Source organism: Cyprinus carpio, chromosome A12 (assembly GCF_018340385.1).
Source record: "Cyprinus carpio isolate SPL01 chromosome A12, ASM1834038v1, whole genome shotgun sequence".
In the NCBI taxonomy this organism is placed as follows: Eukaryota; Metazoa; Chordata; class Actinopteri; order Cypriniformes; family Cyprinidae; genus Cyprinus; species Cyprinus carpio.
Genome location: NC_056583.1, coordinates 14265040 through 14291337, shown reverse-complemented (window position 1 = coordinate 14291337; position 26298 = coordinate 14265040). Strand labels below are relative to the sequence as shown.

The 26298-nt window shown below is 38.0% G+C and overlaps 1 protein-coding gene across 3 annotated transcripts in view; it reads left to right on the top strand.

Annotated features, from left to right (window-relative positions):
- The window catches only part of LOC109099452 (zinc finger E-box-binding homeobox 1-like), a 59454-nt gene extending 35802 nt beyond the window's left edge, over positions 1-23652 (top strand). For all 3 annotated transcript variants that reach the window (XM_042767727.1, XM_042767726.1, XM_042767728.1), the window contains 7 exons: positions 8278-8445; positions 15590-15745; positions 16789-16991; positions 17397-17508; positions 17860-19454; positions 19611-19791; positions 20865-23652. In XM_042767727.1, coding sequence (XP_042623661.1) covers positions 8278-8445; positions 15590-15745; positions 16789-16991; positions 17397-17508; positions 17860-19454; positions 19611-19791; positions 20865-21574 — 3125 coding nt within the window. In that variant the 3' untranslated portion in view covers positions 21575-23652. The remainder of the gene's footprint in view (positions 1-8277; positions 8446-15589; positions 15746-16788; positions 16992-17396; positions 17509-17859; positions 19455-19610; positions 19792-20864) is intronic.
- The last annotated feature ends 2646 nt before the right edge of the window (positions 23653-26298 follow it).

Genomic DNA, 26298 nt, shown 5'->3' with positions numbered 1-26298 from the left:
AGCTACCAATAAGAGTTTAGTAGTATGTAGTGTGTAACACATTTAATCCATTTAAATCGCATTTTCCCATTTCAGTCCATTCCACAGAATTATGCACAGTTTCCCTCAAAATAGCACAGTAAATGCAGAAAAATTGATGACTGAAAGACTAAATATATATTTAATGCATATGTCATATATTTCATATGTTGCAATCTGAGTGGGAGAGAGAGAAATCCCCATTTCCTGTTGACACAGGTGTGCGGTCACGTCAGTGTGTTCTCATACAACAGTTTGGTGCTTTCTTTATTGTCAGTGTTAATTTTGGTAGTTACCTTGACGATGGGACTTTCCCCCCCTAAACAAAGTGTGTTGTGTTAGCATCTAAATCCAGCGTGCTGACCATGGGCGGCCCTGAACCTCTGTCTGATCTGCTTATGTAGATGAGTATGAGGGTAGATGGAGGCAGAGCTGATGGAGGGATGTGTGGGAAGAGAGAGAGAAAGAGAGAGAGAGAGAGAAGGTAGTGAAACTGTAAGAGATGGTTCAGGTTAGTGAACCATATCTGCAGGTACAGGACTGACTGACTACCCAGCAGGCACGGCAGATGTTTCCTCTTTTTATCTACAGAACGGTGAAGCACAAACACACATGAACAGACACAAGTCTTGCACTGCACAGATACAGAACAGGCTCTGATAATGAATGAGTGCCACAGTATACCGCCCATATTTTCACTCACAGGTAATGCACCGCCATGAAACACAAACTTGCCGGTTTAACTAACTCTCAGACACTTTGTTTAGAGCTGAAATGATTCCTTAGACTATCAGCACGTATATGAAAGAGCATTATTTCTGTGAATGGGGTCAGTCTCACCTCAAACCAAAACATACCAAAGTAAGCTCTGACAAACTGAGACAGCGTGCTTTGTTATCATAGCGCAGGTATGACCACACTCTCTGACCTTATTTAGAAGAACCCAGTTGCTCTGAGCAAGATTAGCTCAGAATACACTCACGTAGTCTCATATGAAGGCCAGATATGCATCATGTGTGGTCAGATGTAAGTTCTCTGTCATCCTTGCTCAAACACACACACATATTCCTTGCTGTTCATTACTTCTCTTAGCACATCAGTGTTGACACTTTTTATAAACAGAGGAATAGAGGAGACAGCCTGCTGCGTCTAATTAGCTTCTTAGCATTGGCTGGATAATGATGCACTTGTGAAGTGACGCTCTTAGCAGGGCAAGTGGCGTCACCGCCATCTATGACACCCAGAGGGCAGGAAGTGGGAAGAAAAGCCTGGGAGAGCAAGGTAAAGGAGATTTACAAGCGTAAATATTATGTATTTACATTACAGTTGTAATCCAGCATGTCAGGGCTCTGGCCTTTAGGTGCGCACATGTTCAAGATATGTTGAGCCATGGTGCTCTTGCAGGAAACAGGTTCGAATATATACTTGATGTCAGTATAACAGTCAGTATTAGATATTTAATTTTAGACTCCTGTTTCAGCTTGTTTTGGGATTTTGATTACTTTTCCTGTCTTTTACTTTTTTACTTTTCCAGACATGTTAAAATCTTGATGTTTAAATGTTTGAAAGGGAAGAATTTAAGACATAAATATTAATATTAATATTATAACTTGTTTTGTAAACTAAAATTACTATTGTCATTATCAAATATTCATTGTCTATTTTGCAGTACAGTTATAAATTACAATAGTATGTCTGTCTTCATTTTTATAAAATTGTTCAAGCAAAAACAATAATAATATTTTTTATTAACGTATAATAATATTTTAAATAATAAAATAATGCAATATATGACAATAACAATATTACATAAAATAAAATAACAAAATTATTATTATTACTTTTAGAGGTTTGTGTCCATTTTAAAGTCCAGGTACAAAGTCAAAATAAAACACTTTTCAAATAAAAAGTCATTATTGGCTTATTGGTATAGGCCGGAATTTGAATGTCAACACGTCTCTAGTTTTCCCATCTCTTGTCATCTCTGACATCAGGAACATCTCATGAATGCTAAATGCTTTGCAAACTGGGCCATGCTGTGTTCCATCTGCCTCGGAGATGTCTCCTTGGGAACAGGTTGCCCCCTACAGCCCATAGCAGAGCATGCAGCCCGAAGCCCAGCCTCTGAAAACAGAAACATAATGATACAGGCCGCATGTGGAATCCGAGTCTTCCTCAGGAGTGGGTTCGCATGTGTGTGGTGACAGGCTTTTGTTTGATGTAATGGCTCTGTCTTGTTGTGGTTAGTGTATGTGTGAGAGAAAAGAATGCTGGGTGGGGATGTGGTTTGAAGCACCGTGTGTGTGTTTGCCAGTTAAAAAAAGGTTTGTACATAATAAAGGATTGCCATTCAGTCAGAGCATTCAGTCTTCATTCCTCCAACACTGATTCTGTGTGTTATACTTCGAACTATCACAAATCCAGCTATGCATTTTATAATTATTAGAGCTGCTATAGTTACAAACTTTGGAGTTATTGACAGGAACATCCATCAGGATCAATTCACTTGGCAGGTTTGACTTCCCATCATCCTCTCCGTTGGTACTTGTATTACAAAATGGCTTGTACAGGGCTAACTAGATTCTCGCTATGTGGTTTTTAAGGAGTTCTGAGTGGATGCTAAAGTGCTACTTTGCTGTTGCTTAAGTTTTATGGGTAGTTTTAGTGAGTTGCAGTGAGGTTTCTAGTTGAGTGCTAGGATATTCTAGGTGGCTCCAGACAAAAATTGCATGTCAAGTCTAGGGGCATGCGATATTTATCATCTACAATAATATTATAATTGTTGTTTAAACGATGTTTGAGTGACATTATCAAGTATGTCACTGACTTTGCAAAAAAAAAGCAAACAAAATATTAATTATCGTTATTGAAAATCTATCTCTATCTTATAGGTTTGTTCAAATAACTCTAACACTAGTATGAGCAACAGTTACAGTGATGGCTTCCTTAGCAAGCACCACTAATTAGTCTTTGCAGCTAAAATGCAACAGTGCAGTATGTGCCTGTTGTAATGAAGGTTAAAAAAAGCCGACACAGCGATCTGTCGTTATGGTCGAGCCACTCAGGGAGAGTGTTATGATTGGACATTCCACGCATAGCTTCTCTCACTAGGCTTGGAGGAACGAACTAGAAGCACTCTCACTCCTGGACGAACAAACGAACGAAAAACCCAACTATCCATTCTTACTGTAGCCTCCTTCTAAAACAAACACCCATTCTCTCGCCACAAAGATAGCTTTGGAAAAAAATACGTACCTAAGACCTAAAAACAACTGTATTTGCAATGGAAACCCAATTACAGGCCATTTTTTTATGGAGATCACCCACCTCGTGTTGTCATATGTTGATTCAGGCAGACTTACAGGTATAGAACTAGTTAATTTCTGTACAAAGGTGAAAAGAAAAAAAAACAGCAATGCAGAGCTGAAGACTCTGGGAGGTAAACGTGGCTGTTTCTGTGAAGAGGAAAGCATGCTGTAATTTACTGCTCTTGTGCCCCCCTCAAGATCCCTTCATTGGTGATAAATCCCATGAACAGAATCCTGAGCGAGGTATCAGTTTGCCCCAGCAATTATTTTCTTACACCACAGGCCACAATGATTAATATGTTCTGCAGAAAGTGTTCCAGAAGAGACACTCCTGCAAGATTTAACACACTGTTTCTTCTCTTTGCACATTTGATTCTTACTGGCTAATTCTGTATATCTTCTTAAAATTGCACAATATAACAGTACAATATGTGTTTTTTAATCAGTATATTAGGTTATTATAGCATATGTATAGTGTTCAAAGGTTAAGGAATGGTAAGATTTTTCTTATGCTCACAAAGGTTGCATTTATTTGATCAAAAATACAGTAAAAGCTGTAGTATTTCGAATTATGAGTTAAAAATAATTGTTTCCAACTGCAATATTTTAAAAAAGGCATTTATTCTTATTTTATCTTTTAACATTATAAATTTGATTATGCTTATACTCATATACCGTATTTTTACTTTTAGATTACCTTTGTACTCATCTTATGCTTCCTTAAAGTTAAGGCATTTATTCTTATTTTATCTTTTAACATTATAAATTTGATTATGCTTATACTCATTTACCATATTTTTACTTTTAGATTACCTTTGTACTCATCTTATGCTTCCTTAAAGTTAATTTTTAAGAATACTTGTAAGTTAATAACACTGTAAAATGTAATCCTTTTTAAAAATGAATATCAATTTTCATGCTGTATATTATAATGTTATGACACCTAAATTCACTTGTAGCTTTTAAAATTATTTAATTTTGTTTTTAGATTTTTTAAAATTTGTTTGGACAATATAATAGCAAATTTTAATATCAGTACATTGCTAGATTTTGTTGTTAATTTTGATTAAGTAATATGTCCTACTTCTCTAAACCACATCGTGCTTGTGCTTAAATAACCTCTACATAGAGATTGAGAGCGGAAGTAGCAGATGAGAATGTTCTTAGTGGCAAAGACTCATGGGAAACCTGCAGCTCACCTTCCTAAATGACAAATCAATAACTTTTGTCTGCCTCAGAGTCTCATGTGTCTTTTATCTGAGCTGGAGTTTAGAATTTATTATTTAAAGGCTCCATATTTTTGATGTACTGTACAGTACTGCGAACAAACAGTTGAGCTCTGCCCAGGTGAGTTGCAATATAAATGTGTACTTGTTTAGGGATCGCTTTTAGAGGCATTTATCGGTGTGCCTTAACAGATGTCACTGCAATGCCCTAGGGGGTATCAAGGGGTTTCAATTGTGTTTGCTTTAAATCGAAACTTTCTGAGAATCACCTGGAGTTCTGGGAATTCAGCCTTTATCATACAGGTATTACAGAGCAGCAGATTGGAGGCCAGTTTTTGCCCAGTCAGCATATCACTTCACTTGGTTAATTGTAAAATCCATAGACGAGGCATAGCTGGAAAACTGATTGACTAGTAGGAATGTAGACTCATTAGGCTAATGGTTTCATAGGCTGACTTGACATATTCATAGCGCTGTGCATGCCAACAACACACACAAAGATCACTGAAGGTTTAGAGGAATGTCAGTGTTTGTATTTGAACAAGTGTATGTGATATTTAAGAGATAGGAAAAACATTTAGCAAGCATTTATATAACTGAGTAATAGTAGAGCCTCACCTGGTGGTTAGCATGCATGCTAAAAATACAGTGAGCTGTAGTTCAGTATGCCTTTCCCCCATCATTTCCTGTTCTTTCAGTTTAAAAAAGTAGCCACTATTCCAGTCTTCAGTGTCAAACGATCCTTGAGAAATCCGTCTGATATGCTGATTTTGTGCTCAAGAAACAATTTTATTATAATTATTATTATTATCAATGTTAAAAATGGTTGTGCTGCTTAATTGTTTTTTTTTTTTTTTTTTTGTAGAAATTGTCATACATTATTTCTCAGGATTCTTTGGTAACTTTCCATTTTGAACAGTTTAATGCATCCTTGCTAAATAAATGTATTAATATGCAAAAAAAAAAGTCTTACTGACTGCAAACTCTTGTAGTGTGTAAAATGTGGTTTCCTGAATTAAATTGGCTTTTATATTGTCATTAGACTAAATAAATCCAAACAAATCATTAAAATATTATGCAGAAAATATATACTTTCTATTTAATTTATTAAATATTTAATTTCGGTTTAAAAGCATATTCATGCAAATTTATTTGTATAGTGCTTTTCACAAGAAATATTGTTCCAAAGCAGCTTTACAAAGTATAACGGAAATTATTATGAGAAATGTATTAAGAAATAAGAGAGAAAATAAGAATTTTTCACAAAATGATATAGAGATTTTTTTTTTCTGACCAGAAAATACCTATAAGGGCCAGAAAAAATATAAAAAATATTAGTAATCTTTATTTTTATTTATTTACTTTTTTGTCTGAACTCTGACTTTTCTGTTAAATGTTTCATGCTGTCTTGTATGTATTTTTATTTAGTAGAGTTTGTTCTTCTTGTGCCTTTACACAGCTTACAGCTCCAGCATAATGTGAGCTATTCCTTTCTTGGTAAAGCGTTTATTTAGTCAATTTTCCTGTGTGTACCTCCTGAAGGCTGTAATGAAATCTCTCATGTGGAACGGCGGAACAAGGCTCATGGCTGTTTGTCACGGATCATTCACAGTGAGCTCACATACTCTCCACTGTCCCTTTACTTCTTACTTCTGCTGACTACTAACCACATCGTTTGCTTCCCTTGGCTGAACAGCCTGATGGGATTGGTAGCATCTCCTTCACAGTACACCGAATTGACTGTTGTGGTGATCTGTGCGTCACTTGGATAGGTTTGATAGAACTTGTGGCTAGTGAGCGATGTGTCTATCTATATGATTATATGACTGTTTTTTTTCTTTTCATTTTGTTATAGACAGCTTTTTTAAACCAACGCTACACTGAGACTCTACTTTCAGGTACATAATATAGACACACCACAGGTCTTGGCTGTGATCCATGACCTTAAAACCAAAGATGGAGTGTGAGATAGAGAGAAAGAAACAGGTTAAGAGGTTTGTACATGCACAGAACAGGTGGAGAATAAAAGTACAGGCCAGAGAAATAAATGAAGATTGAGAGTGTGAGAGCGAGAGAGCGAGAGAGAGAGAGAGAGAGAGAGAGTTGGTTAAAGTGTGCAACAAAAAGCACAAAATCAGCTGAATGTAAATGTGCCAGATAAGCCCAGTAGAAGAGATATTGTGTGTGTGTGTGTGTGTGTGTGTGTGTGTGTGTGTGTGTGTGTGGGTGTGAGAGAGAGAGAGAATCTATGGCCAGCCCCTCTGCTGACTTTGCTCCTCTCAAAGGAAAATTGATTTGGCCAGAGAGAGAGGTACTTAGATGAGTGGAAAAGAAGAATGACGGAGAGTGAGAACAGCAAGAGAAATGGAGAGAGAGGAGGAGGAGGAGGAGGAAGGCTTTTCGCCACACCTATTCCTTTCCCTGCTAAAAGAATACATACCTGCTGTGTACGGTCAACAAGGATTCACACATATTACGATGATAATCACTACCGGTCTCTTGCATCATAATTCATTGTGCGATGTGTGTATGTGTGAATACCTGTATTAGGAAAAAATAATATCTGTATTGGATTTTTTTTTTTTTTTTTTTTTTTTTTTTAACCAATTAAAGGGATAGTTCATGCTCTTGGAACATTTACTCACCTTCACTTTTCTCCAAACTTGTAAAACGGTCTTCTGTTGAATATATTTTGAAGATATTTTGAAGAATGTTTCAGTTTTCTTTGTCGTTATACAGATATTTTTGTTCCGTAGAAGTAACAACAACTCAGCGTGAGTAAATGATGAAAGAATTCTCATTTTTGGGTGAACTATTCCTTTAAAATAATACAGATTCCTCACGTGGCCACAAACTCGTCAATCCGAGATGTATAGAAGTGCTGGATTTCCTGTCGCTGGGTTTGAAAAGTCTCTTTTAGCTGAATTTATAAATCTGAGCGTTCAACTTCTGCTTGATTTATACCTGCTCCATTAGAGGCCTTGTCCTGCCAGCACTTACCTTTAACGAATGAGAACGTGTAAGGTGAGCTTACCACTCCGTCATCCGCTGTTTTAATAGAATGTCCAATCACACTTAGCCTAGCATGCAAACACACACATTACTAATTAAGGCCGTCTGGCCTGTTACAGAAAATCAATGGTGTTTTAGCTCGATCTCTTTCTCTCTTCTACTGTGCTGCTGAAATGGAGGTCAACCTGTCCCTCCTCTTTGTCAAAAAAGTAAAGAGGCATTTAATCATTACAAAAGGCACACCTATAAGAAGATATGTTTCTAGAATTATGCAGTAATGATCTCACGATTACAGCAGCTTGATTGTCATTACATGTTAGTGATGATATGATTACACCATCTGACTAAACCACACCATCAAATGGTTTTAACACGAGCCATTCTGATTTATTGATTTAATCTCAAGTGATTCTTTGTCTTGTTTCATTGGCTCACGGAAAAACGCAGGAGCCGCTCCACTATTATTCGGCATTTAATTGAATTATTCCCTTAAGTACACTTCATCTCTCTACATCTCTTCAGTCATCTCTCCTGCTTCAACAATTGGTTTCATCTGAGCTGCTGTGTCTCTCTTTAATCTTGTAGTCATTTTCACCAGCAGCGTCTTTCCAAATTTCAAGGGTTTCATCAAGCCTACTGCGGTTTGCAAGCACTTGCAGGCTCCATATGTTAGCATTCTCTTTAAGTGTTGTGTTTTCTCTGTGTCTCTGCAGTGAGTAACTACAGTCATGTGCTGGAGGGCCAGTCAGACTCAGATGATGAAGATAAGCTACACATCGTGGAGGAGGAAGGGAGTCTCCTGGACGGGGCTGATTGTGACAGTGTGGCCCCTGATGATGACCCTAATGGGACCGTCGACCCTGACAGCCGTTGGGACGATGGTAAGTCCGCCCCATTGTGATATATCATTGGCAAGAAAGCTCTGTATATCAAGTCTCATTTCAGGTTCACCTGATCCTGATCAGACTAGTTTCTCAGGGAGTGTTTGCATAAGACACGTTATGCATTCAAAAACAGCTAGATAGAACCGAATGAAGGTGTCTCAAGATCCATATTTTAAAAGTTAGACTATTTTTAAATTGACACTTAAAAATGCAAGCCTGTGGCAGGATGCTCCAAAAACAGTGTTCGAAGTGACGCAACATCCTAAGACGTCTGTCTGAATCTGTGTGGCTGTGACTCTGATGCTTTAAAGGGGATGAATTTAAAGATGCAACTTCTGTAACCAGACGAAAAAAATATATATATACTTTTATTCTGCAAAGAATCAAAAGAGATCGTAAAGGCATTTATAATGTTACATAAGATTTGTTTAATTAAATAAATGCTGTTCTTTTGAACTTTATTTTCATTAAGAATCCTGAAAAAATTTATCACTGTCTCCACAAAAATATTAAACAACCATTTTTAACATTGATGATAATTAGAAATTATTCTTGAGCACCAAATCTGCATATTAGAATAATTTCTGAAGTATCATGTGACTCCGAATACTGGACTGCTGGAAATTCAGCTTTGTCATCACAGGAATAAATTATATATAAAAAAAAATATATATATATATATTAAAACAGAGTTAAAAAGAGTTAGAAAATAAGTTATTTTAAATTGTAATAATATTACATATTATTGTTTTTATTGTATCTTGATCAAATAAATTGGTGCATTGTTGAGCATAAAAGATTTCTTTCAAAAACATTTAAAATTCATAAAACAGTAATAAAACAGTAGTGCAAAAATAAAAGAAATTAAGTAAAAGAAAAAAATCTAAATGCAGTGTATTCAAAGGAAAACCTTTAAATAAAAAGAAATAAAAAAATAACTAACCAAAAAAAAAAAAAAAATCTTTCTACAGTTCTAAGTAAGAAGTCAAAATGGGTATTCAGGAAGTGTATGTAGGAATTGTGTCGATAAACTAGCTGTCTTTACAAATTGACTAGTCAACCTTCATCAACACTATAACACTTGGAGGTTTTATGTTATTTTAAGGGAATGTGAAGTGTAATCTCTCTTACAGACACTAATTGAGATGATTCAACACCATTCCTTTCAAGCACAGGTATTTCCTTCTGAAAATGCAGACTTAGTTTTTTATTGTGATGGTAAAATCTTGGCTCCATCTGGAAAATAAGCCTTGATAAAGGGTGACTGGGATACAATAGAGCTCTTTTGCTTTGCCGAAAGGCATTTCTCCTGTTCCTGGGCTAATATATATTGCCTGCAGTGTGGGGATTGTTAATGCTGGAAGAGGTGAACACAAAGTCTGTTGTGTGTGAGCTACCAGGGTGCTATTGTGCATTAAGCTTAGTGTTGCGGGACGCAGGCATCATGGCAGGTAATATACCGCCACTATAACCACAGCAACTCCTTGCACAGCAGCTCCTTGTTCAGTTTTTTCATTCGGTACATTTTCTACTCTCCACTCTGTATTTCAAGGTTCGCCCCAGAAATTCATAGTCCTCTGTCATTTTAATTTCTGCCAGTATTCATTCATTCCTCTCTCCCGGCTTCTCTGTCAGTTCTCTGCAGGATGGAGCTTCAGTGAAGAAGAAAGTCATTGTTTTTGGCAGAGCTCTCCAAACATTAAACACTTCACAGAAACCCGAGTTAAGAGAGAGGGACTACACACACGCTCTGTCTCTCTTTTTCTCTCAAACTCCATACCACCTTCATCTCTTTGTAGTCTTTCTTTGTCTGCCTGTTGCTTCTTTGTTGTAGCTTTGAATTAATTGTTGTTCTGAGTCTCTAATGTTTTCCCAGAATTCTTCCTTTTAACATGTTACAGCACAGGATCCAAGCACCTGTTGCACTTTTTCTTCTTGATTTCGTAGCTTTTCCCTTTCCATTGCCAAAGGCTCGGTTGCAGCTAGAGGCCCATATATATACGAGCCATTACGAGGTGTGTCACATAGAGAAATTGGTCTGCTGAGATGTAATGTGCATTGTTCTCTGTTCTCAGATGTCGTGTTTGAGTTATATACACTTCTCTGTCTAAGCTTCCCATCATTCATAAAGCTCAGGGCTGTAAAGCAGGCACTAGCCATAATGGTTCAGCGCTATCAGTCCAACTCTCACTCTCCATTTCGGGCTAGCCCACACCTTTCATTATTTTCTTTTCTCTTTCTTTTTATCTTGGCAGCGATCTCTGTTTTAGAGTACCACCTCGCTTAGAGACCGTATGGCTGTCTCTGTGGTCTCGCTGTCTGTATTTGTTTTAACGCCCCTCTACCTCAACCTCTGCTTTTACTTTCCCTCTGTCCAAGCTCTTTTTCTACACTTCTTTCTTCATGATCAGATGACTGGCCGCTTGCTCGCTGTCGGCTCACATGTTCTCTGAGATGAAAACGCTCCTCTTGCAGTCATTAATGGGATAAGTGTTCTATAAACCAATACATGATTACTGTGGTATGGATAGTGATGCTGCATAGCCAATTCAGTATGTCATGCCACTCTATTTCCCTTTAATTTAACCACATGTTTCTTGAACAGGCATTAGGAATAAGCCATTTACGTAATGTGGTGAGCAGAGGCACCTAGCATAATGGAACAAGAAATATGGCGGATGGGCTTACCTCATTTTTTTCTTTTAGGGAGATTATATTCTATATTTGGCTCTTAGGTTTTAATAAGCAAAACTGTAAGCCAATCATAGCAGTGGGCGTTTACTTGCAAGTCTTGAATGTGCCCCGCCTATAAAAACGGACCGTTCTGCAGAGAGACTCAAAAACAGGATAGAAAATAGCCTATTACTTCTAAGTTATTATGTTATATGTGAACCTCAGAGAATATTATAAAATAAAAAATGCAGTTCATGACCCCTTTAAAGTGCATGAGCATATGGTGATGGAGTAATTGGTGACTGGGGAAAGTGCTGGAAGTGCCAGACTCCTAATAGAAATCTCATCAGAACTTTAATCAGGAAAAGTGAAGCTGGTGAATTCTGGGAAATGTAGTGCTGGCTGAGGGTATATACCGGGCGTATTTAATTAAAGTTTCAAGAGGTCTAGTCTCTATATTTCCTTCCCAGCGGATTACCTTACAAAACAATACTACAAATATAAATAAATATATCTATACTTCTATCATGAGAACTCTAGGAAGATTTTAGCATGGTAATGGATATGACAATGTTAATGTATTTGGTCTTGGCGGAATATATCTTCTATGCTGCTGCTGAATTGTTGTGGTTGTTGGTTATTGCTGTACTTGTAGATTATCACTGCTGCTGAGGCAATCAAGTACAGGAACTTGCTAATGCCAAATACATAAGCTGATATGGTGCTGTGAGTATTAAAGACATACTGCTGCTATAGCAGATCTATACAGGTGGAGCTGGGGAAGGTGGAGGGTTTCAGAGGAAAGCTTATCAGCCATTTAAATGTAAAGCATTATAAATTTCCATCTGGGCACCAGTAGTGCTTTGTAAAAGAGAAAGAGAAAACCTAAACAGTCAAGATAATAATAATAATAATAAAAATGAAGATATTGGATCTTCAGAGCCAAAGGGCAGGGGCATCTGAGATTTTTTTTATTTTTTTTATGAAAAAATAAATAATTATATCAAATATTTCATCAGTTGATCTGACCTCAATAAAATATGAATATTAAAAGATAAGATCAGATGTTTTATCAAGCAATTATTATTTTTACATTTAGATACATGTAAGGCAGAAGACCATGTGACAGTTTTCCTCTTGAACCATTTTTATATTTTGCTTAAAATAAGTATCTACTAAAATAAATAAACGTGTACATGTACATGATAATCAAAATGCTCGCATCATAAACAGACAACAAATTAAATAGTAATTTCAAAGTTTGCCATTTTTTAAAATAAGTTTGTTTTAAACATGCTGATTAATGCTAAATGTAGATGGAATTGTATTATCACAAACCTTGTTTGAATGATCAGATATATTTTCAGCACTTGCAGTTTGTTTTCTTGTTTTAGCAAAAGTATCGATGTATTTCTGCTACTGTTGTTAAAATAACCACGTCATCGGCAGCTCTCAATGGTGCTTTAGCGTCTTTATAGAGAAGCAATGCGCACGGGAAGGGCTTGCATGAACTGCATTTGGATCTAGAATCTAGATAAAGATATCAGAGAATATAACGCCGATAGATTGTTACAATAAACGACCCGGAGCGCTCATGGTGTGAACTGCTTCATTGTTTTGACTCGCTGGTCACTTTATCTAGAAAAATGGTGGTAAAATAGTGCCTCCACTGTCTCGCGGTCTGGACCCGGACTGCGGTCTGCCATTTAAATATGCCTGGTCTATGCCATGAGGCACAGAAGAATCAGAATCATGTGAATCTCATAAAGAGATGTTCAGTTAACATTCTACTCCCAGTGTTTGGGGTCGGTAAGAAAAAAATGCAGTAAAAGAGAAATATTGTGAAATATAATATGAATATAAAGACTTTTCAGCCATTACTCGTCTACAGTGTCACACGATACTTCAGAAATTTCTATCATGAGAACTCTAGGACTCATTATTGTGCATATTGATTAATTATAAGGGCAAAGAGATAATGTAAGAATTACAATTCTTGAATCACTTTGATCTCTTTTTCTTTATAATTATTCAGTGTAGAATTGTAACATTGCCTCCACCTATTTACTTCTGTTGGACATGCCAGGGTGTTTTACGGTACAAGCACAAATAAGTTTAAGAGTGTTGTCTGTTCAAACCAGTATCTGATACAGATCATGTGAGCAACCTCACAGAAAAATCAGATTTGGGCCACATTCAGCCTCAGTGATAATGCCATAGTCAACTGTAACGGTTTTGTTAGTGGGTTTAATGTCTTCATTTTCTCTACTTAATCATCCGAGTTAAAGTAAATCTGTAAACTGGCTGAGATTTAGACTCATGTGACCCAGCTCTAACATGCTAACTAGTGCACCATCATCAAATCAAACCAAGCCCGTTGCAGTACACTCTTGCACTTTATCTGACCTTCAACCCTAATAAGGTCAGGATGTCATATATGATCATATGTACACGTGTTAGTTACTTAACTGAGCTTAGACTACAACAAGTATCTTAATTCTCTTCAAAAAAGGTTTAAGCTTGTTGTACAATCACAAGACTATCTGTCTCCCTCTGTCAACAGTTTTTATTGTAAGGCCTGAGTGGATATTGTTCCACACAAGATGTCACGGGATTTAATAATGAGGCGTAATAAAGTGTTTCTTGGAAATGCTGTAGTGTAGATCTGAGTGTAGAATGAGGAAGGAGACACTCTCGTCCAGCCCCACTTACATTCATGTCTCTATCTCTGGCCCACTTATAATGTGAGATTGTCACGGCTACAGTTGTGTTATGATGTCATGACAACAGCATGCTGTAATGGCTGTATAGTGCAGGGCAAAGCTTGGAGCGAGAGCTCTGGTAATCATCTGTTCCTTCACTTGTGGAACATCTCACACCCAGATTTCAACATAATTTAAATCTCACAGGAACGTTTGGGAGGGACCTACTGAAACATTTGCCATTTAAATCACTGGAGATCATGATATCCGGTCATTCAAGAGCGTAGTTGTGTAAATGAATCAGTGAAATCAGTCTTCTGTTACTCTTATTTTTGTACCTGCTTACATGATAGGCAGTGTTACTCTGGTCTGCAAAATTACTGACAAAAATATTTGTTGACCAGATTTAAATCAACATATAATAATTTTATCATAATGAAAAAAATAACTAAAATACAATGAGAACTATAACACTGCAAGATATTAAAAACACATTCAAATGTTTTTAGATTAATTTATATTTTGTTAATCTTGAGTAATGTTAAATGTTGGATGCATTAATAAATGTTTCAATTTATGGACATCATCATAAACTAAAGTCATGCTATTTCAGAGTAGAATGGACTAAAATAAAAAATGTAATGCATTTATAATTAATTAATATATGTTTATTAATAAATTAAAAATAAGGCAAATTATACAATTAAAATGTTAATAAATAATAAATAATGAATTAGTATTAAATAATAGCTAATAACAATTATAATAACTACTGACAATTAAATAAACATTTTAAAGACAAAAGTGACTAAAAAAAGGAAAAAAAAAATAATGATAATAAAAAGAAATAAATAAAAAAACACTGATGACAGGATATGTGTCATCTTTGTATAGAACCAAGGACATCCGTCTATACTGTGGTGAGAAAAACCTACACGTCAGACAAATAAACAGTGTCTGTGTGAATCAGTGTCCCTTATGGAGACATCACTGCTGACAAGGGTAGAGTGCACTAGAAAAAGAGAAGGAGAGTGAGAACGAGCAAAAGAACACTGACATAAACAAAAACAAACAAACAAAAAACACCTCTTCATTTTGTTTTTGTCCTCACATATAGCAGGATCTCTTAAATCGTTCCGACACACAAATGCACAAATGTCCTCAGGTGTTTCCGAATGTTGTTTTGACTCACTAGCAAATGCCATTAGTTGTAATTGCTGACATTGCGGACTCATTTTCAGCATACGCATGAGAGAGCGCATTGCTAAGGCACAGTCTTCCGCCCGAGGGCTCAGTTTCTCCCGAAGCCTTTGCTTGTTCATTTGCAATCGTTAGTTCAGCCAGTCTTTTGTTTGTGAGCAAAAGAGAATGAGCAAAAGAGAATTTCTCAAATTAAAGAAGCTCGTTTAATGGGGACGTTGAGCTCAGATTGTGCATTAAGCCCAAAATTGAATTAGCTGCACCAGAGTCATTTCTTTTTCATTTGCTTTTAATAGGTAAATGTGCAATCCAGGACTAATATGCGTTTTTGTGGGTTTACATACCCATGTACATGAAGCTATGTATCTACAGCTTATTTTGAGTATTTAGCTAATGTACTGTTTAATAGTGAGTCACCACTAAGTATTTTGGCTGTTATTTGCTCTCATTCAAATAACTCATCCTTTATATTTTTATCGTGCATTGGGCCGCATCATATGACTGATATTCTGTCCACAGACACAGCGGTGAGCATCAGTGTAAGTGTGTATTTGTGCGTGTTGCAGTGAGAGAGGAGTGTGTGTCGGATGAGGATGAGAGGAGCAGAGATGCTTTGGTTGAGGAGATGCTCCAGCAAGGAGACACGGCCGTCATCTTCCCAGAGGCTCCAGAAGACGAACCGCGACAGGGTACGCCAGAAACCAGTGGACATGATGAAAATGGTACACGCACACATCACACACACATCGTAAACACTTCATCAGGTAAAAAGCATAGTTAACATCAGACAATGCTTCTTCTGAGTAGCAAATTCAAAATATCATCTTGCTCATTCCTAATCAGTGTATTTTTGTTATTCTGGTGTTGTTTTTTGAGAAATTTATGCAGAAGACACGAGGGTTCACATACTTTTTCCTGCAACTGTATGCACATACCATTCGAATCCCACATACTGTATGGAGACCGGCACAACAGCCACACTTCTTCTTGACCACTAATGTCTCTAAAATGATTTCTGTTACACCTGCAACACCTTTAAATTTAAGTGTTTCCTTAAATTTATACATTTGGTTTGAGAAATATGACAATAGTGTATCTTAATTTGTATGCACTATAATGGCATTTCAATTAAAGTTATTAAATTATGACAGTGTATGATGTGTCAACCATGGCTTTATTATTTTGTTAATATGCACTGTCAAATCTTCTCTGGCCTGTTATTCACGTTGCTTTTGTAACAGGCTTCACCAACAAGCATTTTCTTTCATTTATTAAATAAATCCATCATCCATCCAATTAATTACCTTCCTTCCTTCCTTTTCTTTCATTAACCACCCACCAACCATTTCCTTGTTCTTTTTATGTTAGCTGCTGTTCTTCAGCTCTTCTTGCTGGAGATATTTCAGGATATGAAATGTCACACATTAAAGATCTTCCCTAACTCTCATATTCTCATTTGCCAGTGCATTGATCCATGTCTGAATGTGCACACACTCACGTCACAGATAAACTTCTGAGCCACAAATCCATACTGGATTCCCTTGTTTTACCGTACATTAGTCTACCTGCACACCTCTTCAGATATATTTGAATAACAGTAAATTGTTGTATGCAAATTTGCATACATTTACAACTACTGATAGATAACAGATTTTTTTCTTTCATGTTTCAAATATATGCTTTTGAGGAAATAAAGGAGAGAGAGATAACAGAGGGAGTCACTAAACATTAAAATGTAATATACTTTCTTCTCTCTCACTTTCAGGCACGCCAGACTCATTTTCTCAGCTCCTCACATGTCCCTATTGCTCTCGTGGCTACAAGCGTTACACCTCACTGAAGGAGCACATTAAATACAGACACGAGAAGAGCGAGGACAACTTCAGCTGCTCTCTCTGCAGCTATACCTTTGCCTATCGAACACAGCTTGACAGACACATGACCGCGCACAAAGCTGGCCGAGAACAGGTACTCTGTCCTTATTCTGTAATGTGTGTAAGAAGTTTGATTTAATGACATTTTGGTTAACCGTGTTAAATGTAAAGTGATCAAAATGGTTTCTAGGGGCCAACTGGGGTAGAAAGGCTACAATTTTAGAATGTTGCATAACGCAGTGAAAGGAAAATATTTAAAATCAGACTCAAAATGGTTGAATTTAACACATTAGTAATGCACAAGGCTTAAATCTCTCATGCAATACCTACAGAAAAGTACCAAAAGCTGTAAACTGTAAATTTAAATGTTGTCATTATATATGATATAAAGGGCATATTGTTAAAAATCAAGCACACTTCTTGAGAGATTTTACACTTACAGATAAATGACAGCAGTGTTGTTCATCCTATTATAACACACTCTCTCTTATGTTTTTAGCGGCATGTTACTCAGTCAGGTGGAGGAGGGAATCGAAAGTTTAAATGCACTGAATGTGGCAAAGCCTTCAAGTACAAACACCACCTGAAAGAACACCTGCGCATCCACAGTGGTGAGGACTACTTGAAATATGCTACAGTTGTGTATGTTGCAGTGTCTGTGTGTGTGTGTGTGTGTGTGTGTGTGTGTGTGTGTGTGTGTGTGTGTGTGTGTGTGTGTTTGCAAGCATGCATATGTGTGTGCATTCGTTCACTTTGTACAAATTTGTAGAGCAATTCAGCATTCAAGTAAAAAAAAAAAAAAAAAAAAAAAAAAAAAAAAAAAACACATTTTCTGTGTAGTAGTTTCTTTTGAATGAAGTATGTATTTAATTTACTTGAGATTTACCAACCAGTCACAATGGTGACCTCAACAGTAAAAGCAATATGTGAATTGTCGGTTTCTTCATTTTTTTATTGTGTAGGAGAAAAGCCTTATGAGTGCTCCAACTGCAAGAAGCGTTTCTCTCATTCCGGCTCCTACAGTTCCCACATCAGCAGTAAGAAGTGCATTGGCCTCATCTCAGTAAATGGGCGGCCACGAACTTCTCCCGCCACCGGGGGTGCTAAGACCCCGCAGTGCTCTTCCCCATCCCTGCCAACCTCTTCCCCCACGGCACGTGTCCAAGTCAGAGACAAATTGGACAATAGCAAACCCCTTCAGGAACAGCTTCCCTTGACACAGATCAAGTCTGAGCCACTGGACTACGAGTACAAGCCTGTGGTGTTGGCCCCATCTGCTAGAGGCGTAAATGGCATGTTCCAGGGTGCTGTACAGGCTGTTGTGCTCCCAACAGTGGGTCTGGTATCCCCAATCAGCATCAACCTGGGGGACTTACAGAACGTGCTGAAGGTGGCAGTGGATGGGAACGTCATCAGGCAAGTGCTGGAAAGCGCGCAAGCTAAGGGGCAGCAAGCAGGGACAGGAATCGTTGGAACAGGAGGGGTGGGAATTGCACAAGCACCCCAGCAAGTCATACAGGCCATTAGTCTTCCCATCTTAGATCAGGATGGCAGTGCTAAGATCTACATCAACTACAGTCTGGACCCTTCACAGGCCCAAGCAGTCCTTCAAAGTCCAAAGAAGGAACCTTTGGGGTTGAACACAGAAGCCTGCAAGGCGCAGAAGCTGCCAGAAGACCTGACGGTCAAGACAAATAGGGACAAAACCACCATCACTGTGGACAAGAAAAATATTTTACACAATGACACAACACTTAAGCACTGTGGTAAAGATGGACATAGGATAAATGGGAAAAATCTTGAGGGGAAGATAGACTTGGAGGAAGGACTGTGTCCTGGCCAGCCTCCCCTGAAGAACCTTCTCTCCTTGCTCAAGGCTTACAACAAGCCCACCAAGGAGGAGCTGGCAAAGATATCCGAGATCTCTGTAGATCCCTCCTCAGCCCTGGCTGAGGATGAGCAGACCACTCCCAGGGATTTGGATGGGACTAGAGGTGAATCACCCAGACCACTGCCGGATAAGCAAATGAACTCAGAGGAGCAAGCAGAGAGGGAATGCTGTAGCCCAGCTGAGTGCATAGCCGCTGGGGAGAATGGGATCGAGAGTGTCCCTACATCCCCTTCACCATTAAACCTATCGGCTGATGGTCCTGTCCCAGCCAGGACTCTTGAGGAAGGCGAGGGACCTCTCGATCTGTCGCTACCAAAATCTGCTGCTACAGCTGCTGTGGCTAGCGGTCACGTAAACACTGTTTACTCGGCTCAAGAGGAGCCACTGAATTTGACTTGCACAAAGGAACTGCTCAGCAATGCAAGCACCAATGCTGCCATATATGCCAGCCAACCAAGTGCCAATCCCATAAACATTGTGACCACTCAACTGCCCACCCTAGTGGCTATCACTGACCAGGGACAAGCGCAATGTCTTCGTGCACTTACCACCACTAATCAGACCATCCTGATCCCGCAGCTGACTTACAGTTACACCACTACATCCTCCAGCCCAGCAGGGAACGACATACCACAGAAGAATGTTATACACGTCAATGGCATCAAGGTGAGGGCCCCACACTCACTGCATGTTAGCATGAGTCCACAACGTTAGCCTCAAACTAACAATTAAGTGTGTATATTTTAGCTGGGTATGTGCATACAAATCTACCTTGGTTGTAATATTTTAAATCACAATGATCTGCTTTTTCTCACAATGTAGGAGGAGAAACAGGAAATCGGGTCAGAGGTCACCTCAACATTGGAAGAACAGACAGACTCCGACTCAGGGCCGACGAGGAAGAAGATGAAAAGGACGGAGAGTGGGCTGTACGCCTGTGACCTGTGTGACAAAATCTTCCAGAAGAGCAGCTCACTGCTCCGCCATAAATATGAGCACACAGGTGGGATTCTCAAACACAAGGGGAAGAAAGTAGGCGTAAGGAAAGCAGTTTAGCTTGTTTTTAGATGTTCCTTCATATGTTAATGACTGGGCGTTCATAGAAATATGATTTAAAATGATATAGAAGGGGAAATTATGAAAAAATACATTGTATTGCAGTAATTTTACCTATTAGGTAAAAGGGAACAGAACAGGGAACAGAACTGAATTTCAAGTTCCAACCACTGTTATATTACACGTGCTGGAGGGTGCGGTGACTTATTTTTCCTCATTCGCTAGCCAAATACATTACCTTCTCACACCGAACCCAGGCTGTTGCATCAGTTCTCTGTTAGTAATTTACATTCCTCCTCCCTCTTTTGCTTTAAAAACATGAGAAGTTTATGAAGCCAAGAGCGGTCACCTCTCACTGTTAAGATACCTGGCCAAAAAAGTGAGCAGCACTCATCCAAATGGCATCACAGCGCCTTGAACCACAAATTGTGCGGTCTTTTCTCTCTTTCTCTTTTTTTTTGTCTGAAGCCACAGTTTATAACCTTCCAAGCCTTGGTGGAACTGGCCTGTCTTGTGCACTACAGCTTGTTTTGATTCATTGTTTGGTCTTTTTGTCCATGGCTACATAACATGTAATGCAATTCTTAATGCCTTAAAGATCCAGGATTGAATGCTGGGTGTGGGGGGATTTTGTAGTGCTGTGTGTAGAGATTACAAGAATGTTTTGTGGTTGGGACCCTTTATGAGTTGCGCTTATTTAAAGCATGCATATCATTGATAAAAATGAATCCATTTAATATATCATATGTGTCGATCAGCTGACAAACATTTATTGTAAATTTCCAGTGGATGTGACCTTAAAAGGTGCATTCACATTAGCGCAGTTGGTGTTCTGTTGGTCACTGAATGACGAATTTGCATGACCAACTTCCACATGGGGAACTTTTTCACCCTTACCTGAAACTCCTAATTGCACAGAAAAAAAGCTCAGAAGTGATTGGATGTCTCTGTATATTCTGGTAATGACATAAGTACTCCAAGATAAATACTAATAAAGTGCAACTTCTTCATATCTTGCAGGAAAGAGGCCTCATGAATGTGGGATCTGCAGCAAGGCCTTCAAACACAAGCACCACCTTATAGAACACCAGCGCCTGCACTCCGGAGAAAAGCCGTACCAGTGCGACAAGTGCGGCAAACGCTTCTCCCACTCTGGCTCCTACTCGCAACACATGAACCACCGATACTCCTACTGTAAGAAAGAGGCTCAAGGCCAAGGGCTAGGCCAGGGAGTCGAGGAAGAGGACAATCCTGGCGAGGAGCAGCCTCAGACAGGCAGCACAGCGACCTCGCCCCCTTCCCACCTGGATTCAGATGAGCGGGGGAGTAGTACCAGAGAGGATGAGAGCGAGGAGGATGACGAGATGGGATCGGGGAGCTTAGTGGACGAGGATGAGATTCAGGTGGTCAAGATTGGAGATGAGGGAGATGAAGACGACCAGGGAGCAGATCAAGACCAGGAAGGAGAGAGGATGGAAGGGGCGGAACAAGAAGATGGTGAAGAGGAAGGTGAGAGTGAGGAAAATGACGGACAGACGCTGAAAGTCGTAGTAATGCAGGATGAATGTGAAGACGAAAACAGAGAGGAGGAGCAATCAGCGCAGGAGGCCATGGACACAGGAACTCTTGAACACATGAAGGACACAACAGAAAAAGAGAGCCCAGCGGACGATGAGAGAAGGATTGAAAATGAAGAAAACACAGCCACTATGAATGGAGACGTGAAGTGAAGAAAAGCCACAACTGTTGTTTTACAACCCTTATTCCTTACGACATTGTTTTACAAAGTTACTGATTTGAAGGAACAAAAAAGACGTTTTCTCTCCCGCAGATGTTTCTCTCTCTTCCTGAGAACTGACTATGTTAAGACGAGAATGAGATGAGGAAGAGAGCGTGACTGCTCTTACGCTGCATTTAAACCCACTACTGTGTATAAACCCCCAGGTGTGCCTGATAAATACGAAATAGTTACTTTTTCCACGTAAAGACAATTTTCAGTGTTTTGAGTATGGTTTGTATAAATGCAAAGTTTAATGATAAAAACAAAAAAGAACATGACGCATATACGAACTGAAAGCTATACACGTTTTGGCTAATAATGTTTTATTACTAAAACGCCTTGGGTCAATTTCTTTCATCAGTATTACTAATTTTTTGTCATTCTTGGTTTACCCTCAAAAACTGTACAGTTGGGAGAGAGAGATTTCTATACGTTTTTATTGCCAATGAACAAAACTCAGTATTTTCTTGCATTTGAAGGAAATAGAAAAAAAAAAGTATCCTGTGCACTACCATATTCCCAGTTTACCTATGGAACACCAATGGCCTTGTGTTGTTTAATGTCTACCTTCCAGTATTAGCGCCCCAGACGTTATTCCCCAAGCCACGCTAAGTGCTCGCTAGCACAACATTTGTCTGTCATCTCATTTCAAGAAGGACTGTGAGCCTTAAATGTTAAAAGATTGATGTGGTTATGGTGGGAGGGCTTTAATGAATCCCAAAAAGCCATGGCATCAAAGAAAAACCTTAGTAATCCCTGACAGCTGGTTTTAGACCTAGTCTTCATCATGTTCCAGGTGATCGCCATCAGTTCCTTCCCCACCCATCATCCACCCTTATGCAAAAACATGCATGTTGGAAGTGCCATTGAACAGTTCTGTGCCGTTGCTGTGACGCCGTCGCTGAGCAGCACACTCGCGTGGGGCTCGTGTTGTCTGATTTTGGTAGCAAAATTTTGGACCCCTGTACCTAAACCACTAGTCCTGACTAAAGGACAAGACTGCCTCTTTTTTGATCAATCCAATAAGGACTACACTGCATCAAGAATTCAGGAAAGACGATCAATGAGCAAAAAGGAGAAAAAAGCAGCTCCTTTTTCAGCCTTGAAGTATTTTTCCCGTTTGGTGCACTTGTTTCTCTTGTTATCTTTAGCTGCACGATACTTATTCTTCAGGTAACAAATGTAGGCAGATATGATCAATGAAGAATTCACTTTTAGTGTTTTTTATTTCTTTCCGTCAGCTTTTTACCTGTCAGTATTAATTTTGTCTGGTTTGTAATGAAGTTTTTTTGTTGTTGTTTGTTTCAGTGAACATTGTGTAATGTTTTTGTTGTTGTGGTTTTGTTTTTTTTGTTTTTTCAGTAAAGGCAGTATTACCCCTCCCATCCTTCACCAGTATAACTTTACATTTTTAGTTTTAGAGACCTTTTATATTTATGTGTCTTATTTTTGTATTTTCTTTATGGTTATTTATTACACAATGTAGTGTACAATACTGTAGTTTTTATTAATACAATAATATATTTTAGTATGAAGAATAATTTCGAAGATAAATGAAATCAAAGCTGGGGAAGGAACTCCAGCATTTCAAAGTGTTTTAAAATAGAAGTATTATTTTCAAATTTTCGAAATGCATTGTTTGAGGAAAAAAAAACTAACCCCCTAAAGTATATCAGAACTTTACACGTCACTTTCATGTTATTGTCTCTTACCCCACTATACTTTGAAGCTACTGAAAACTAATTGTATGATATACACGCATGAGTCCTTGCTGTTGTATCAAAAGATTGTCCCTCACCATGAAACTGTGCTGCCCTTTTAATGAAGCCAAAACATCATCAATGTGTTGTTTTTTATTATTATTTTTGGTTGTGCCAATTTGTAACTCTCTTTGTCTACATCAAGGCAGCAAAGTCTTTTATATGTCCCTGTTTTAACCTTTTTAGTGCTAGCGTTTTGTTTGATTGTTTGTTTTTGTTTTTTTTAATGACTCCCCATCTCACAATAAAATACTTCAAGAATTCAGCATTTACAGCTTTTCTAGAATTTTCCATTACATGATTATTTTTTATAAGACCTACAGTATAAGCATACAGTTCAAAAGATGAGATTTTTATACATTTAGTCACATTGTGATGGAAATACATTGTGAATACAATCCTTCAGTACCAACCAAAACCATTGGTTAGGATCCGGTTGCCATGTGGGTTTTTGGATTGAGAACATGAATTATTTATGCAACTAAACATACATCTATGATCTGACTGAAGTCTGAAAATGATGTGATGCATGATTAACCCTCTGCTGTATGCAGAATAGACTCACTGTGTTTATATGTGCCATAAATAATTTCGTTAAAGCAGAAGCCGGGATATTCTTGAGCTCTGTGGCACCTGGATGTTTCGGTTTTAATGCAAGTTTAGAAGGACACTCTTCCCTTCTGCAAAGGTCTTCTGAACGAACGCCTATCAAACTGGACACTTAAAATTACAGTAGCTTTCTCATGACCATTGTGCCATGTCAACTTAGCACTGAACAATCTGAAAAACACACTTAAGGCTGGAAATGTGTGCACAGAATGAAACAAGAGCCCTGTTTCCAGCAGTAGTTGAAAGTTGATGGACAACAGCACAGAAACAAGCCAAGAGTGGAAGCAGAGAACAGAACATCCCCTGGGAAATTTAGTGGATAGCACAACCAAATACAAATAGCCTACATCTGTGCTCAAAACATTACTCTTTACTTAAAAATCACGTTCATTTAGCCGAATGCTGGATTTCACCTTGTGTAGGCATGAGGATTAATGCTGCATTCACAAAGTCACTGAGATTTTCCCCATCAATATTTTTACATGGATTGGATTGTTTCAGCACACTTGATTTTAATAAACAGTTTCATAAGTGGAATAAGCACAGCAGAAGTTCACATTAAAAGTCATCATTAGATGAATGCTTCTGGTGGTAACTGCATATGTAGATGTAGAATGAAATAAAAGAGCTTGCTTATCAGTTACTTTGCAAAGTACTAAAAAGATCCTTTTGGGCGCTTTGACCACAGCCCTATAAACACACTAAAAACATTCAGCAACTGCTTAGCAACACTCAAAAGTTGAAATGCTGTAAGCATCTTCCATAACTTGATAAGAAGAGTGGCTTTTCCCATCTTGACATCACATGTAGTGTTTCATGAGGTTAGACAGTGACTTCAGTTCAGTTTGACTGGATAAATATCCAGCTGATTTTTTTTCTCTCTCTCTTTTGGACAGTGGAGTGACAAACATTTGAAAGGCATTTTAAAATGCTGCTCAAACATCAGCAGCATTTCTTTCAACTCTTTTGATCTCAGCATGATTAAGCCACACTCCTCTGATGCTAAGACCAAACCTGACCACAAGTTTCTGATGTTTATATAAGGCGGTGCCCCTCCATTTACCCTCTAATGAGCTTCTAATCATTTGCACCTGTGCAACAGTGCACCTGATTTTCATTTTAGGCATTTGCTGCATGTGGAAATTGCATTTCTGTTTATTTAAATAGTACAAATGACTGCAAACCCTTACTCAACCTTATATGACCTAACCTGATCCTTCTATTTGATTCTGATCCATCTGATAATACATCAGCGTGAGACTGTGCCACAGGGCTGAATACACGGCACCACATGTGCTAACAAACAGAAATATACAAACACACACACACACATATTATAATAGACCGATACAAATATTTATTACAGTAACATGCTGATGTTTCTGATATATGCTATATTTGTAATACCAGAGAAGACAAACAACATGACTGCTGTAACATGATCTCACTAACCATGTCTGAAGAAACTGAGCATAATGTTAGCATAAAGATATGTCATCTCCATATCAGGAGACTAAATTTTTTGGCTCAATTTGCAAATTTGATCAGCCGCTTCAATGCAAAATAAATAAATACATAAATTAATAATACTATTAATAATAATAATAATAATAATAAAAATAAAATAATTTTCTTAATTAGTAAAATTATATTAATTTGTTAATTTATTTATTCAGATGTTTTGAATCATTATATATGAAAAATATTGTTCAGGTCAAATTTATGGCTCCAAATCCATTATTTTTTTTTACTTTATGAAAAAAAGAACAAAGAAAACCTATTCAAACTACAAGTAGAAGTACAAGTCTAGTTTTGTGGAAAATGTTTTTAAAAATCTATGAAAAAAGAATGAATACTTTCCACTTTTATTTTAAATTCGATTTTTGCTTTTTATCATCTCAGACATCTTTGTTTGTCATTGACAAACAGATTTTAAAATGAAAAACAGCACAAGACACTATGGTTATTGTGTTCGCTGAACATATTCTCAGGTGAAATGAAGATACTGATGATGTCGTCTCTTTTCTGTAACACAGATGACTTTTGGTGATGATGTCAAAGACATGCTCTAGCACATAATGATTTAATTAGAATCCCCCACTGAAAGAGTAGCATGCAGTCAGTGCTTTTAAATAAAAAAATGTGAGCATAAACCAGATTCAAGAGGTGATCTGTTGTCTTACACACACACACACACACACACACACACACACACACACACACACACACACACACAATGAAACACACTTTAAGCCAGATGGCCCAGGGTGCAAAAATCAATTAGATCTCCACCTCAGGAGCAGAG